Genomic DNA, 15,438 nt, shown 5'->3' on the forward strand with positions numbered 1-15,438 from the left:
GTTATCGATGAATAATTGGAAGTCTTATTACAAACTTTCAATATTTATGTTACCAAATAACAAATAATATTATACGAACATTATAAAAAATTCTTTTTTAAGTTAATAGTTATGATCTACACTTTGACTTTCTTTACTGCTATTTTAATTACTGACATAAAATTAAGATTGAAGTTATCGATTATATTCGCTTAAAATCGGTTTACGCTTATTTATAGAGTTGGACAATGGCCACTTCAGTTCTATAACTGTCATACTGTTTTTGTCGTGGATTTTTCATCGACACGAAGATTCAAGCCCTTTAACACTAGATAGACTTGACGATTTCCGACAATTTTTTAAGTTACGGGTTTTGCAACACTTCAATATTTACAAATTGGTATTTTGAAAATGTTAGATCCCATTACTGGAATAGATTATGAATCATGCCGAATATGCTTGTCAAATAAGAGGTCCTTATGTCCTCTTTTTAAATATAAGTTATCCGGTAACTATGCAGAAATGCTTACAGCTATTGCCGATGTAAAGGTAAGCAGAATTCAAAAGCCGCAGTTTAATGATGGAAAACTATCTTCATAAAAAATTAGGTACTTCGTTTCTTATAAATACTATTTATTGTTTAGGTATGTTCAAACGATGGGCTACCTGAAAAGATTTGCCACAAATGTTGCACAGCTCTGGAAAAAGCTTATATTATTAAAACTGTTGCTGAAAGGTGAGTTGCTTATTTTAATAAATAAAAAATGTGTTAGTGTTTGAATACTTTCACAAAAAAAAATATCATCAAGTTTTAGTTAAATGAAGTTTACAATTTTTTAGAGGGAAAATTGAAAGACTCAAATGTTTTTTATAATTTACTTTCATTTATATATCAAAATATTCTTAACAAATTATCATTACTATTGGTACAATAATGAAAATCGAGAAATATGGCTTGTTTACATAATAAATTATTTACATTATTGAATAAATTCATTATTAAAATACAATGATCTATGATTGAAATTTGGTGAAATTTTAATTCCTCTTTGATGAATTTAAATCACATAATATTTTGTGCTTTGTTGTTTAATTTTGATTTTTATGAAAATATAACAATTTTCATGATATTTTGCGTTGGATTGAGTGTTATACATGCAAATATCTTTTGACTGCAAAACAGAGCTAATAACAACAAAATTTTCATACTTTACTTAACCCTCTGATTTTAAAACATTTTTTTGATACTAGTTTTGTAATTGTTTCTTTCAGATCAGATCGCAAACTGAGGCAATTAGTTGCAAAGGCAAATGAAAAGTTACCGACAAAAAAGATAGCATTTGACTCCTTCACTGATATTAAAAGTGAAATTGGACCTCTGACTGTGAAATGTGAACCAAAATGGGAAATGGAAATTGATGTAAACAATAAAACCGGAGCTCCAATAATAGAGACTATTGAAGGAAGAGATATTGTTATTGCTGATACTGTCATAAGAAAAGTTGATTCAAATAATGACTTTAGTTCGTCAAACGAAAACAAGAACTTTGATTCTGATGTAAGTGGAATAAAAAATTAAGGAAATTAAGGTCAATCTCAAAAGTTACATTTTGATATCATAAAACTTAGTTCCATGATGTTCTATACTTGAAAACAATTGCTATAATATTTATTCAGGGGTTCCAAAACACTTGGGGACAAGATATAACTTTTATAAAATGAACTTCCACAACACTGTAACCTTCTCTCTATTTTTTTTTTATTAACTAGGTAACTATTTTTGACCTAGCATTGGAGCTCTCATTTTTATTAATAAAATGACTTCAAGAATAGTTTTCTTTATTTGACTCAGAGTTATATTTTAAACTTTTATCTCACTCATCCTATTTTGAAACTGACATTTTGAACTCAAACATAGTTTTACTATTGGTTTCGCAATGTTAACTGGTAGTTAAAGGTTTTTTTTTTTTTAGTTTAGATATGTAAATTTTTTTATATGAAAACTCATTAAAAGATTTCTTTATATCTCTCATTATTATAAATTTATTGTGACATTCCAGACAGATTTCCTTGACGATCACATATTCCGTGACGATGATGATGACGATTATTTGCCTCCAGCTGAAAAAACTAAGAGTAAATTTAAGAAGCCGACATTGGCAGATATAAAAGTATTTAAAGCCAAGAAACCGGTTGTTAGAAAAGTGAAGGTGATAAAGCAGTACAAACAAGAACCAATAAATGATGAAGACACAAATGATGATTATTTTGGTGATATGAAATCAAAGACGACTACAATTACGTGCTGTGAGTGTTTTGTATCTTTAAAGATATTTCACACATATCCTATTGCTCCTTATATATATTATCTTATTTAAATAATTCATTCGAAGGTCACCGTTGTTGCAGTTCCAATATCTTTTTTACTATGGTTTCCCAGTCTCTAGCATTTTCTAATTCTATTTAAGCTCTCTTGATGTCTGAGTGGTGACTAATTGTGTACAATCTCTGTACATAATCATATCTCCCGATCCACAATTTTAAGTTATAAACACTGATATTTCTAAAAAATATTTTTAATTACTGATACAGATATAATATGGGAAATTGATTTATATATATCATAGGTATAAGTGTGGAATTTCCTAGCTATGAACTGTAGATTTTCATGTTCAAGATCTTTTTTCAATTCATGACTTTCAATTCATATTGTAATGTATGCTTTGATGTATGTCTTTCAGATCCAGTTAATAAAAGTGGTGTAAGAGGACCACCTGTACTCCTCAAGAGGCCGAAGGATCTGACAGTTTTAAAAATTCAGAAAAATTATCAGACCAAAATAGAACCGAAAGATCGACCGGCACGAAGCAATAGTACTTTAAGAAGAGTTAAAAATCCAAAGGGGGTTTTGAAAGAGAGAGAAAAACTTGTTTGTCCCATTTGTGGAATCTTAACATTCAGTTTAGGCAACCATATAGCCACTCATGAAGGTATTAATCCAATTAGTCCATTACATTTAATTTCTTTGACGCTTCTGTGTTCTGTGAGACTGTAATTGCACTATTAAGTAAATAACTAAAAAGCCAATTTTTTTTTACCGAAAGAAAATATTAAAAATTCTCATAAAATGACTGTATATATTCAATTTGACTTAAATACTTAAACATATAAAGAATTATATTATTCTATATTTATTGATTTTTTACAGACAGATATAAAAAAATATTTTTTTATCACATTTGCCTTTTAATTAGAATTAAATTTTTTCAATATTTCCTTGCAGAAAAGAAAAAATTCACATGTTCAGAATGTCCCCGGTCATTTGTGCAAAAGAGTAATTTATTGGTGCATTTAAAAAAACATAATGGAGTCAAGGATCATATCTGTGAAGTTTGTGGAGCTGGGTTTTATACACAGAAATCATTAGCAAGGTGATAATATTCCTTAATTGTCTTATAAGAATATTTAATTCATAAATTCAACATTTGATTATATACTTAAGTAAATATAGTTTTTTTTTTTAATGTCATTATTTTTTCTTTTCAGGCATAATCTGATACATAAAGGAGAAAGACCATTCCCATGTAATTTATGTTCCAAAAAATTTATTGCGGCAAGTATCAGCATCAAATGTATTTATAATTTCATAAGAACTATCTACACAAAATTTACTGCCTCTGAAAGTGTAAGATTTCAAAAAAGGATTTAAGTTCTTTTAGAAGGATTTTTGAGAAATGTCATTGAGCCAGTTGTACAATATAATATAAAATAAACTAACTTAAATATGTATCTGTTCAAATTTTATAATCTGTATGCAAATCAGACTCTTAATGGGTGCTAACCGAGTTAAATCTAACACCTAACTGTGCATAGAACATTAAAATTGACAATACATATACTTTCATACTTCTCACAGCTAAACAAAAGACATATGAAAAGATTATCCCAAATTTTTAAATTTTGGTATATGTATGAAATATGTATAAATCTTACAAAGAGAACACATGATATATTTTCAAAAATGAAAATTATTGCAACAAGTCTTTTTTATGCAGCGTTGTGATCTCAACCGCCATCTTCGTATCCATGCTGGTTATAAGCCGTACAAGTGTGGAACATGCGCTATGTCCTTCAACGCCAAACATCAGCTGCAGAACCATGAAAGAATGCATACCGGAGAGAGACCATATTCATGTCAGGTTAGTTGATATAATTAATTGATTGATTGAGTCAGTTGAGTTGATTGATTCAGTTGAATTGTTTGAGAGATCATATAAGGAAACTTAAGATACAATAACTTCATGCATCTATCACTTTCTTATGAAAAATAATTTATGATTTAAATGATAGCCCTGTTGAAACCAATTATATGTATTTTTATATCATGTATTAAAAGTAATTGCTATCATTACATTAGTTAAAAGATAATTCTCAAAGACTTAAGTTATAAAACAAAATTGAATTTTCTTTTCTCTACAATAGGTTAACTTATCCTATGCTTCCTTAATTGTCTTATAAGAATATTTAATAATTTCTTTTACTGTCATTAACTTTAAACCTTCCAGATATGCAATGTCGCGTTCAGTTATAAAGTGAACCTTAACAATCATGTATACAAAGTGCACGGTATCAATTTGAAGTTCAAATCCATTCACACTGTAACTGAGGAGGTTTTACGTCGCGAGCTGGGATTAGCAAGTGAGGCTGCGGTCGCACAGATGATGCCACATCTGGACCGAATGACAGATGTACCTACACCAGCTGCACACGAGACTGTTCATCATACTGTTGACTTCACAGTCTAGTAACACAGATTATACTGTTAGGGACAAATTAATGAAACAGAAGACTGTTTGGAACAGATTAAAAATAACATGAGCTATGTTATTATTATCTTTGATAGAGAGTTATTTGCCTTAATTGAAGGCTTCATTAACATGAGAGAAGTTAGGAAAGTTTCATATTATTGGTGTGGAATAGTAGGCCAACAAGAAGAGATGAGAAATGTATTTTTTTCTTTTTATTTTATGTTACTCAAGCAGTAAGTGAAACTAAAGTAAATATATTTTCCTAATACAAAACATTATTTACAGGAAAGAACATTTTGTAATATGTATTAAATATGTAATTGAAGTTGATACTAAAAAGCCCTGATACTCAAATTACATAAAATAACTAGCACGGAACTGAAATAGTTGTATATGTATATATATTACTACATTTATGTGGCAAACTGTATGAAAAATATCTATCATAACACCAGATAGGCTTTCTAAAGCATTATAAGAATGACTCATGCGTTGAATGGTAATACGATAGTTCTCAACCTTAAAACTTAAAAAAAAATGTCAACATACATTATACAATTAAGTAAATGTTATTCAAATTTATAATTGTAATTTTTAATGTGAATGTCAAGTAATCCGAATTGTTAGTATGAATGTGATGTATTGAGGACCCAACAATAAAAGTGAAATCTTTTAATGAAATAGATTATTTTTTTTATCAGAGCATAAAAAAATTACCCATCTGTGATTAATAAATTAAACTGCCCATTCTTTTCAATGCCCTGTTGATTTGTGTCAAGCAAAAACAAATACAAAGTTGATTATATATTACTTTTAATTAATATTATTCCTTATACTAAGCATATTAATTAGTCTAGTTAATGTGCAAAGTTAGCAAAAGTTGAAGAAGTGTATTTTTGTTTTCTGTGAAACCGAAGTGCATTATAATTTAACAAAGAAATGTAAATATTTGTTAGTTTTTATCAATAAAAAAATTTTAACATAATATTAAATAAAATGCTTTTTATTTTATATCTTACATTAAATATATATTGATTATAAATAAATAGCTCTTCTTCTATTTAAATAGGTTTATGTTTAGTAATAAGATATCAATACTTTATAATTATTAAACACGATTTAAATTAATAATCTGTGGTCCTGCAAGCTTCAATCCGAATTTAATTTTTTATTTCTATCTCAGTCAAAATCCACATTGTCCCTTATACAAACGCATCCAATAGTGACGGGCTTTTTAACAGCAACCCATCGTGATTTAAGTTCATCCGGTAATTCTTCTACAGATTTGTCGTTGTGTCTTCTTCTTTTGAGGACAGTTATCTAAAATTATTCAACAAACGGGTAATAATTTTATTATTTTTTCTCAGATAAAAAAATATTTATATAAAATAATACTTACATTATAAGAGCGTTGTTGACATGCGTAAAACGATGGACAAAGTCTTATGTTGCAATTTCTCGATTCAAGCGATCGTGGAATGTAATCCTCGCCTAATATGATAGGTTCTCGCTAGAAATAAGATATGTTTATACTTTGGAGTAAATAAATTAATATTAAATTAATTTTACTTACGCTTTCTAACTCGCAACTACAAGGTATGTCGCGAGCACTGCGTTGCTATTAGAAAATTACGGGTTGGTTAGTGTTTACTATGGTGTTCAAAAATTAAACCTTATCTCTTACTACTTACGTCATATTTTTCTACCTTTATATTACCCCTCTTTCTCGTCCGTGTTTCTACCGAGTTGTCCAACAATATTATGTCGTTTCTAATCATGTTAGCGTAATCAACGATGAGAGCGGGCAATTCTTCGGGGTTGTTATTATTGACCAGCGGTGCTTTGACATACGTTACGTCAAATTTGTCATCATTGTCACTATCTAATGCTCTTTGCATTATATAGTTTTGTCGCATCCGAGTTCTTTGATTTTCCACCATAAACTGATCCACATTGGACGTCTTTTTAAATGCTATTATTGGGACCAATAACTGAACAGTTATTACGGCTGCTACACTAATTTGAAGATAAATAATCGATATTTTTCTCTGTAACATTAGAAATAGTTACAGTGATAAAATAATAATTAAAAATATAACAAGAATATATGTAGCAAAAAAATATTTTATCTTACCATGATGGCGGCTTGTAGTTTGAATGGCGAAAGAATTTGTTTTTCCTCTTTATATATTGTGATTTGATTGAAAGGTTGTGAATAGTTCCATTAGGGTGAAAACAGGTGTTGTAATTGATATCTATTCTTTCTATAAGGTATCAGGTTTACTATTTAGATATCACAACATATTAATTGAGTTATTGACGGCTTGTGGGAGGAATCGTGTTGGTTTTCTGCACTGGAATAGTCTCGTTACTTTTAACAAGTTTTCCAAATTTACTTCAGGATCATTTCAAAAATATTCAATTCTCATATATGAATGGAATAAAAGAAAAGTGTAACAATAACTCATGTACATTAGTAGCAGCCTCTTAAAAGATTCTCATATAACCACAAGAAATACTCTACTTAATATTTTCTTGTCCAGAAAATAAACTTTTGTTTTATTTAATGTCTTAGGTATGATTTTTAGGCATGTTTGCTATATTAGAAACAAAAAAATATATACAATAACTATTTACTAATTTTTTATTAAATACTAAAAGTGAGTCAATTAAAGCTTGATTTTTCTCCTATAAGAATTGATAAGAGAATAAGTTTTTCACCTCGAATGAAAATTATTGGAAACTGTTTAATGTAGATATAAAATAATAATAAAAAATATGTACCTACTAACTTTTTAGAAACGAAATTAAATTATAGAAAGCATAAACAAGGAAAACACTTTATTATATATATAAATAATTATAAATGCGTAGTAAAACAAAAAAAATATTAGTTTTACTTCAATGAATACTCGCGAAAATCATAAATCTCATTAAACGAAAACTTGTTCAATTAGTTATTATCACTTTCTTTATTTTCATTTTCCACTGGTAAGTGATATTGTTTCATTACTTTAACGGCTTTATCAAAAGCCAGAGCCGCTTGTGGACCACAAAACGCTTTTAGTGGCTCATTCTCTGTTGGAACACCCTTTATATACAACGTAAGGTCTTTCTTAAGAGCCCTCTCTTGCTTCAAAACCTCCTCATTCATTATATGTATCGGTCTACGATGTAGTATTACGCCGTGTTTTTTATAACAGTGTCTGTTGAAGTCCCGTTTATAACTGTATGGTTGGGAGCACAGCTGGAAAAATAATTATACAGCGATATTTCTCGTAATAAAACCTCTTTTAAATAAATAACATGAAGATTACGTTTTAATTTTCTTATTAATATCTACTCAATAACTGAAGGTGACTTCATAATTGAGCAAAAACTCAATGTGATTAGTTTGACGATACACAATAAATATATGCTATTATTAAATATTAATAGTAAATGACGTAACAAACCTCGCATTTGAACGGTCTCTCTCCAGTGTGGACACGCGAATGTGTTTTTAAAGAGTATTTATTAAAAAATGACATATCACAAACATCACAGAGAAATGTCTTAGCGCCTGTATAATGAATTAGTGTATGTCTTTGTAAGCCACGTTTCTGAAATATTTAAGATTGTTGATCAAAATAATATAAACAATACATTTATCGGTTTTGTATATTAATATAATATGTATAAAGAGAATAAATTACGTCAAAAATAAAGTAGCTTTACCCTTTTAAAGGATTTATCACATATATTGCATATATATCCCATGACATCGGTATGTATAAGCATATGTCTGAAAAATTATAAACAGTATAAGAAAATGTTTAGGCTGTTTTTGTCTATATTTAGGTTTTATTTTGATTTTATTTTTAATGAGCATAATGAGTAGGACGCATCAGACAATATCAGTGCATTTAATAACATCTACACAGCTCTCGAACGATTGACTAGCGTCTATTTGTAAGGCTCAGTCACAATACCCTTTCATATGTCATATAAAAAAATGCTACTTATTTTTAAAGAAATACGAACCTCAAAATTAAGAATGCTTTGTTTATGTCTAGTCACGTAATATGATATAAAAATTACTATTTAATTTTATTTACGTTGTCTTAAACTCTTTTTTTTTCTTTTTAATTTTTTATATGACTTGTCTTCTTTTTTAAATTATTGCATAACCTTAAACCTATTATTTAACATTCTTAACAATTACTGGCGTAGAATGCATTAAGTTCAACTTTTATACAATATTTGTAGATGTCTGCATAGAAGAGAAAACAAATATATACAAAGAAGTATGTATACCTTTTAAGATCTCCTTCCGTATTAAAAGCTGCTATACACTTATCGCATTTAACAGTAAAATTATCAGAATGAGACTTAATATGCTGTTTTAAAGTGTGTTTGGAATAAAATCCTCTCTTACAGCCATTGCACTTAAATTTACGTTCACCTGAAACCTATTGTATATAAAATATATAATCTATTTAAAAATAACAAATTAATGATAATAATAATAATAACATACTCTAAATACTTTTATATTTTCATGTACTGAAATTAACTCAAATTTGATCCTCTATTAAATTTAGCAATTAGTTGAAATATTTAAATTTATTTAAATAATATTAATATTTTTATGATATAAAACTGATAAGAGTATCAAAATTCAAATATTTCTATAGTAATGCCTCCAAGATTTTGTTAATAAAGTACTTTTTTATTATTATAATGTACCTGCATGCACAAGTATATGACTTTTCATAGATCGAGTCTTCTTCCCGCAGTATGGACATATATCTTCTCTTTTAACTGCACTTTTCTTATCTTTATGATCTTTTATCTTCCTACAGGGTATCACCCTGTAACCTTCTAACAATTTAGGCTTAATGCAAACATTCTTCGATACCATTTCTTCATTAATTTCATCTGGAATATCGGAATTCTCATTTAGGACAGTTAAATAATTTAATCGTAATGAAACAAGAAAAATTAAAAAATTATAATAACAACCTGATTTTTTAAAGAACATTTTATTTGTCTTTCTTTTTCCATAGACTTCTTCATCAATGAAATTGTGTTTGTAAACATCATTCTAAAAAAATATTTATATTTATGTTCAATGATATGACAACATTGAGAATTAGAAATTATTTAAAAAAAACCATACATTTCCTTCATTAGTCTCATTTTCATTTTTCATAAAAACATCTCCATCCATGTTTGGTTCTTTATTGACTTTCAATCTTTTAATAACGGTGTTATTATATAAAGTGGGATCATTATTATATTTGAATAAGTGACTGTATTTAATTTGAGTACAATTTGGAGGATCTTTAATAATATTCTTAAATAAAATTGGTACGACATCTGTTATTGAATCAAATTTTATAATTTTTGATTTCACATTAAATACTTGGTCAGACCTGAAAAGGGTGTGGTTTGAACTTATCAGTTCATAATTCAATATTTAAAAAATTGGTACAAAAGATATGCAGTTACTCAGATTTTTTTATACATTTTTGAATAATTATTCAACTACAAGTGAATTTGGTTTTTAGTATACACCAGAAAAATCTATGATCTAAACATAGAAGGTACAAAAAAAAGCTATAATCAAAGATAAAGTCTAGACCATAGAGGAACAGCTATTGCTAGTTCTTTTAGTCCCTGAAACGAACTGGTTTAAAACAGTTTGTTTCTAGAAATAAAATCATTTCTTTCTTGGAGAAGTCATAAGAATGAACAATTTTGATACACTTGAAGACTCTTAGTAAGTTAATAAGACAAATGCTTTGCATTGCTTTATATAGGGAGGTGGTAAAAGTTACATTACTGAACTTAAAAATAAATACTACTGTACATAATCATGTTTGCAATTGTCCTCATATTAATCATTTAAATTTGTATTATCCATATATGATTCGTTGATAATAATATTTGGGAGTATTAAAACATAAATATTTTTTCTAACCTGATAATTAAAAGTTTAAAAAAGTAGCTATCTCTAAGTTTTCGGCAACATAAAGAACAAATACCGTCGTTGATCCCTTTAGCTACCTATAAATAAAATTCGTTAATTAAATTTTTGTGTACAAAATTGTATATTTGATACGAATGAACCATAAATAAATTAAAAATATTAAAACCAATAATCAAAAAGAAATAGGTATTTTCTAACCTTAATATTGGCAACATAGTTTAACATTGAACTGTAAGTAATATCTTTGTACAAATCATGTATTGAATGTAAAAATTTATTTTTAAGTAAACATAATCTACATGTTTCCATTATTTCCTGTTATTAACGATTTTCTTAAAGTTTATTATTTATACAACTGTCACGTCACTCTATTTACATTAGGTATAAGTAGGGAAATGACAAATGTCTTATGTCAATGAAGCAGATGTCAATTTTTTTTTTAAATTTGAACTAGGTTATTAACTTATTAGTCTTGTCTTTATTATACATCATACAATTCTAAACATTATATTTATAAATATTTGTATAATTTAAAACCCTTAACATAATACCTGGAAAATGTCAGAGACGAAGTTATGAATAACATTATAAACTATTCCGAATTTTTTACATCCAACGTGTAAGTATTAAATAAATTGTGCCTCAGTTATTCGAATAAAATCCTTAAATTAATAAATTACTAATAAAACAAAACAACAATGACAAAAATTATGAGTTTAATGTTTTTATATATAAGATTGCTCAATTTATTTTCGATTATTTAATTCCCGCTTAAATATATTGAATCTAGTATACAATAAACATAATATATCTAAAAAAGATATTGTGATCCTTTACGAATTAAATACACGAGCATGTAATATATATCCATATGTATATAGTAGGTTTAGGTCGGATATTCATAAGACACGAGTCATATTCTTCTCGTATGAAAAGGTTAAGGTAAACGTAAAGGACCAATTAACAAATTGAAAAAATATGTTATCCTTTTTATTTTGAAATAAAAATATTGATTTCTGGATTCAAATATATTAACTTGTGTAAAATTACCAATAGCAATTAGCAATATACATATATATTAAATACTAAATTTAAACAATTTCTTGAAGTGAGGGTTTTATGTACCTTATTTAATTCATCAATGATTAGAGATTACTGCAAACACAACTTTATGATATATCTTTAACACAATAACATGTAAAATATAGTGCATAACATTGTCCTACATTCATTTAGAATTATGCAGGTTTTTCGGGTTAAAACGAAAATTTTGAAAAAAAAAAACATGTGATTTAATTTACACATTTTGTTACTTAGTTTGGTTGTACTTGAGAATATAATTTAATTTGTATTTGATGACTGTTATTGTTTTATTATTGATTTCTCTTAATCAAGCCAATTACTAAAATGCTTACTCTTCAGTTATTCCTTATTGTATCATCCAACAGCCTATAAAATTACCATTAGCATCAGTCCAGCAGTTCCAGAGACGTTATTTTGGCATATAAATCGTCTATACATTTTTAAGCATTTAGTGGAAAATGGTCATTATATTAACCCAAGCAGATACGACAATTCTAGTTACCAATTTGTTTAGACAAAAAAAACAAGTTACCCGATATAATATAATAACATTTTTTTTTAAATTAAGACGTTTATTTACAATTGAGGTATAACTAAAAGTATTGGAATAAATATATTATGATCTTATTGCAGTCGCTTTTATTACTTATTCATTAAAATTAATAAAAACCTACGGCATCATTTTCTTCGTCCACCAATGAGATGGTATTATTTTAAGTTTAAACTTATCTTGTTTTTAAAAAGTGAAATGCATCATACTAATACTTGCAACATTATAAAACAATATATTTTTAAACTTTAAAAGTCCTCAAAATAATTTTTACAGGCGCAAATCTCTAGTTAAAATGCTGTTGTTCAATTTATTAATACAGGGAAATGTAAATTACTGTAGTTTGAGAAATAAAACAGATGTAGTGCTTCTTATGCATCGTAAATTTATATACGTCACTATGTAAATTCATATAGGTATCTTAAAATTATGTAGGTTGGTTATTTATTCTATAAAATTTGTTGGCTGGTTTTTGTTAACTATTAATTTTAAATTAACAAATACACAACCCCTTTGTTGTTATGAAGTTATACGTTGATGAAATGCAAACAAAAATAAATCACAAATGAAAAATATTAAAAAGTTTGAATTACAGTGTACCGAAACAAACTATTGGTCCGCAAAGCTGTTTAATTTAAACTTTTTCGGTTGTGGTAACGTCAAAATATTTAAACGTTCTTGTATAATCGATTGAATACAGACGTTCGGGTTTCTAAAAAAAATAAATTAGATAAATAACTTATTTCAGAGAAAAAAAAAACTGTTTCTAAGAATAGGTCCCTAAAATTAAGAGTTTATATGTTCAGTAACGTGTATGTAATGGATATGTTTCCAGATTTGAGATAATATTATTCAAATTGTAAAGAGCGAAACTAATTAGGGAACATAATGTCCTTCAGTGTTAAATAAATTTTTCTTTTATTAATTTTATTTATATTTTAAATGTATTGTATTGACGATTTGTTATTATGTCCTTTGTTATATAATATGTCATTAATTTGTCTATACATTCCATTGGGGAAAAATATTTTCTGCATGTTTTATAATACATATTTCATATGAACAAAAAAAATTGAAACTGAACAGGCTAATTTAATATTTTAATTCAAACATTGTTGTTGGGATTATGTTGGCCTCGAGGTCTTACATCATTAATGATATTAAGTTGTATAATATAATTTACATACTTTATAAGACTCTATTTATAACTAAAAATTAAGAGAATGAAGTTTTTTTATCAATGTTTGTACACTGACGTCTTTCAAGTGATTATACATATTAATGTCATTTATGATCGATGTCAAAAAGATATAAAGATGTAAGAAAGTTGTTGTTTTTTTAAATTTGAATCGATAAATTTATGATCCAAGTGAAATCTTAACTAAATAATATATTATCTTAAAATAATAATATTTTTTTTCATATTGTAATCGCACAGTTGTCGTAATGGGAATGAGAGGTAGTAACGGTCAGTGTGGATGTGAGCATTCGGCCGTCGGTAGATGATGGGGCGGGCGGTGAAGCACGGTGGGCGCGTTTTTCCGTTTTTCTGTTAGTCGGCGGGCGCGGTGAGTCACGAGGCGAGCACGCGGGCGGGCGTGGGGTCTGCGGGTGTGAGAGTCGCTACTCGCTAGTGTCGCACGCGCCGCCCGCGGCCGCACACGTCCGTTCCCGACACGCCGCACGCGCCGCCTCCCCGCTCTGCCGTACCACGCGTGCGCTGGGCGCGACGCGCGGGCCGCGGGCCAGGCCCGCGAGCCTGCTGCTGGCCGCTGCGTGGCTGGCGGTCGTCGCGGCCGACCTCGCCTGCCCGCAGGAGCCGCCGGCCGCTCAGATTGTGTGCACGTCTTGCCGCTCCTACGAGAACGCTCGGGAACACAGTCTGCGTGTCATCAAGGAGAGTCTGCTGGCGAAGCTGGGTTTCGCCCAGGCCCCGAACACGACGGGGCGCCAGCTGCCGCGAGTGCCCGCCGACCTCATGGAGCGATTCGAGCGCCGGCCGCCGCCGCCGGGGGTGCAGGCTGATGCTCCTGCTGCTTCCCGCTCCTTCGTCACTCACACTGAGCAGGATGACTTTCTCGCTCGGACCGATAATGTCCTCGTGTTTGCCCGTTAGTACAAATGTTCTACCTTTTTCCATTTCGTATATGGACTAATTTTCATATTCCCGTAAAAGAGTCAAGTTCGTTGCCCCTAGGATAAATAGAAGTATGCGATGTGCGATATGCCTATATGTAAGTCTATTAATTGCGGGCCGGTCTAAGTAGGTTATAAAGACGGTCACAGTGGCTCCGTCTGTACCGAGTGTCTTGTTGAGGCTGTGAATTGATGACCACCAAATAATTCTGTGGCTGAGCGGAGTGCGCATAGTAATATGTAGTAGCAGCAGCAGAAAGCGAACTACACGTGCGAACAACTATTCGCCTAACTTAGACTACAAAGTTCATTGACAGGCACGTGTGCAGCTTATAAGTGGGTAAGGCACTCCGTGATCGCCTCACGCATCGCCAATTTTAATTAGCAAAAGATCGTTTGAGTCGAACATGTCTTAGGTAGTTTGCCATTGTCTCTTAGTTAGATTTCTATCGTGGTGGCCTCTAACAACTTTAGAATATTAATATGGAAGGGTTTACTGTACATTTGTAATTTAATGAAACTGATACATCCTAATAATAGACGAAAATCATGACTAGATTACACAAGTATAATGAGGTGATGGCAAAGTGTTCAATATGCTCCGATATTACAAGTAGCTTCAACTTTGACATAGAACTTATGGAAGCAGTAAAGGTGTCCCATAATTGTAATATGCATGCGAGGCTATCTAAGTGCATGCGAATATGTATAGGTTGAAACTGAGGGGCTTCGACCGCAGCTGATAACAACTGCTGACGGCTCTGACACGAAGAGATCGACTAGCTAATATTGATACAACACTCATGATAGTAAAGCGAGACGAATCTTAACACTAGCAGACGTTTACTGTCTGTAATGACGTTGTGTAATCCCTAAAGTTTAAATTTTTTTATAATGATTTGTGTCTA

The 15,438-nt window shown here is 29.8% G+C and overlaps 3 protein-coding genes across 5 annotated transcripts; 1 reads left to right on the forward strand and 2 right to left on the reverse strand.

The window, feature by feature from the left end:
• The first annotated feature begins 235 nt into the window (after nt 1-235).
• LOC116765870 (zinc finger protein 483-like) lies at nt 236-5,468 on the forward strand. The gene is made up of 9 exons (XM_032655496.2): nt 236-528; nt 624-715; nt 1,252-1,537; nt 2,040-2,286; nt 2,721-2,969; nt 3,263-3,410; nt 3,526-3,592; nt 4,035-4,178; nt 4,545-5,468. The coding sequence occupies exons 1-9, from the start codon at nt 391-393 to the stop codon at nt 4,782-4,784; spliced, it is 1,611 nt and encodes a 536-aa protein (XP_032511387.1). The 5' UTR covers nt 236-390; the 3' UTR covers nt 4,785-5,468.
• Nucleotides 5,469-5,774: 306 nt separating this feature from the next.
• Nucleotides 5,775-7,586, reverse strand: LOC116765747 (prothoracicotropic hormone-like). 3 transcript variants are annotated; one of them, XM_032655337.2, is made up of 5 exons: nt 6,922-7,586; nt 6,479-6,835; nt 6,361-6,405; nt 6,187-6,297; nt 5,775-6,107 (listed from the first exon to the last, which is right to left on the reverse strand). In XM_032655337.2, the coding sequence occupies exons 1-5, from the start codon at nt 6,922-6,924 to the stop codon at nt 5,967-5,969; spliced, it is 657 nt and encodes a 218-aa protein (XP_032511228.1). In that variant the 5' UTR covers nt 6,925-7,586; the 3' UTR covers nt 5,775-5,966. The 3 variants fall into 3 exon arrangements, with proteins under 3 accessions (XP_032511228.1, XP_032511229.1, XP_032511227.1); XM_032655338.2 differs by having other exon boundaries at nt 6,494-6,835; nt 6,922-7,059; XM_032655336.2 differs by lacking the exon at nt 6,922-7,586 and having other exon boundaries at nt 6,479-6,844.
• LOC116765746 (zinc finger protein 729-like) lies at nt 6,922-11,147 on the reverse strand. The gene is made up of 10 exons (XM_032655335.2): nt 10,960-11,147; nt 10,753-10,838; nt 9,949-10,204; nt 9,792-9,873; nt 9,516-9,707; nt 9,084-9,231; nt 8,505-8,571; nt 8,243-8,389; nt 7,801-8,034; nt 6,922-7,141 (listed from the first exon to the last, which is right to left on the reverse strand). Exons 1-10 carry the CDS (start codon nt 11,068-11,070, stop codon nt 7,082-7,084), a joined length of 1,383 nt encoding a protein of 460 aa, XP_032511226.2. The 5' UTR covers nt 11,071-11,147; the 3' UTR covers nt 6,922-7,081.
• Nucleotides 11,148-15,438: the final 4,291 nt, after the last annotated feature.

This window comes from Danaus plexippus, chromosome 11 (genome assembly GCF_018135715.1).
Source record: "Danaus plexippus chromosome 11, MEX_DaPlex, whole genome shotgun sequence".
NCBI classification, from domain to species: domain Eukaryota; kingdom Metazoa; phylum Arthropoda; class Insecta; order Lepidoptera; family Nymphalidae; genus Danaus; species Danaus plexippus.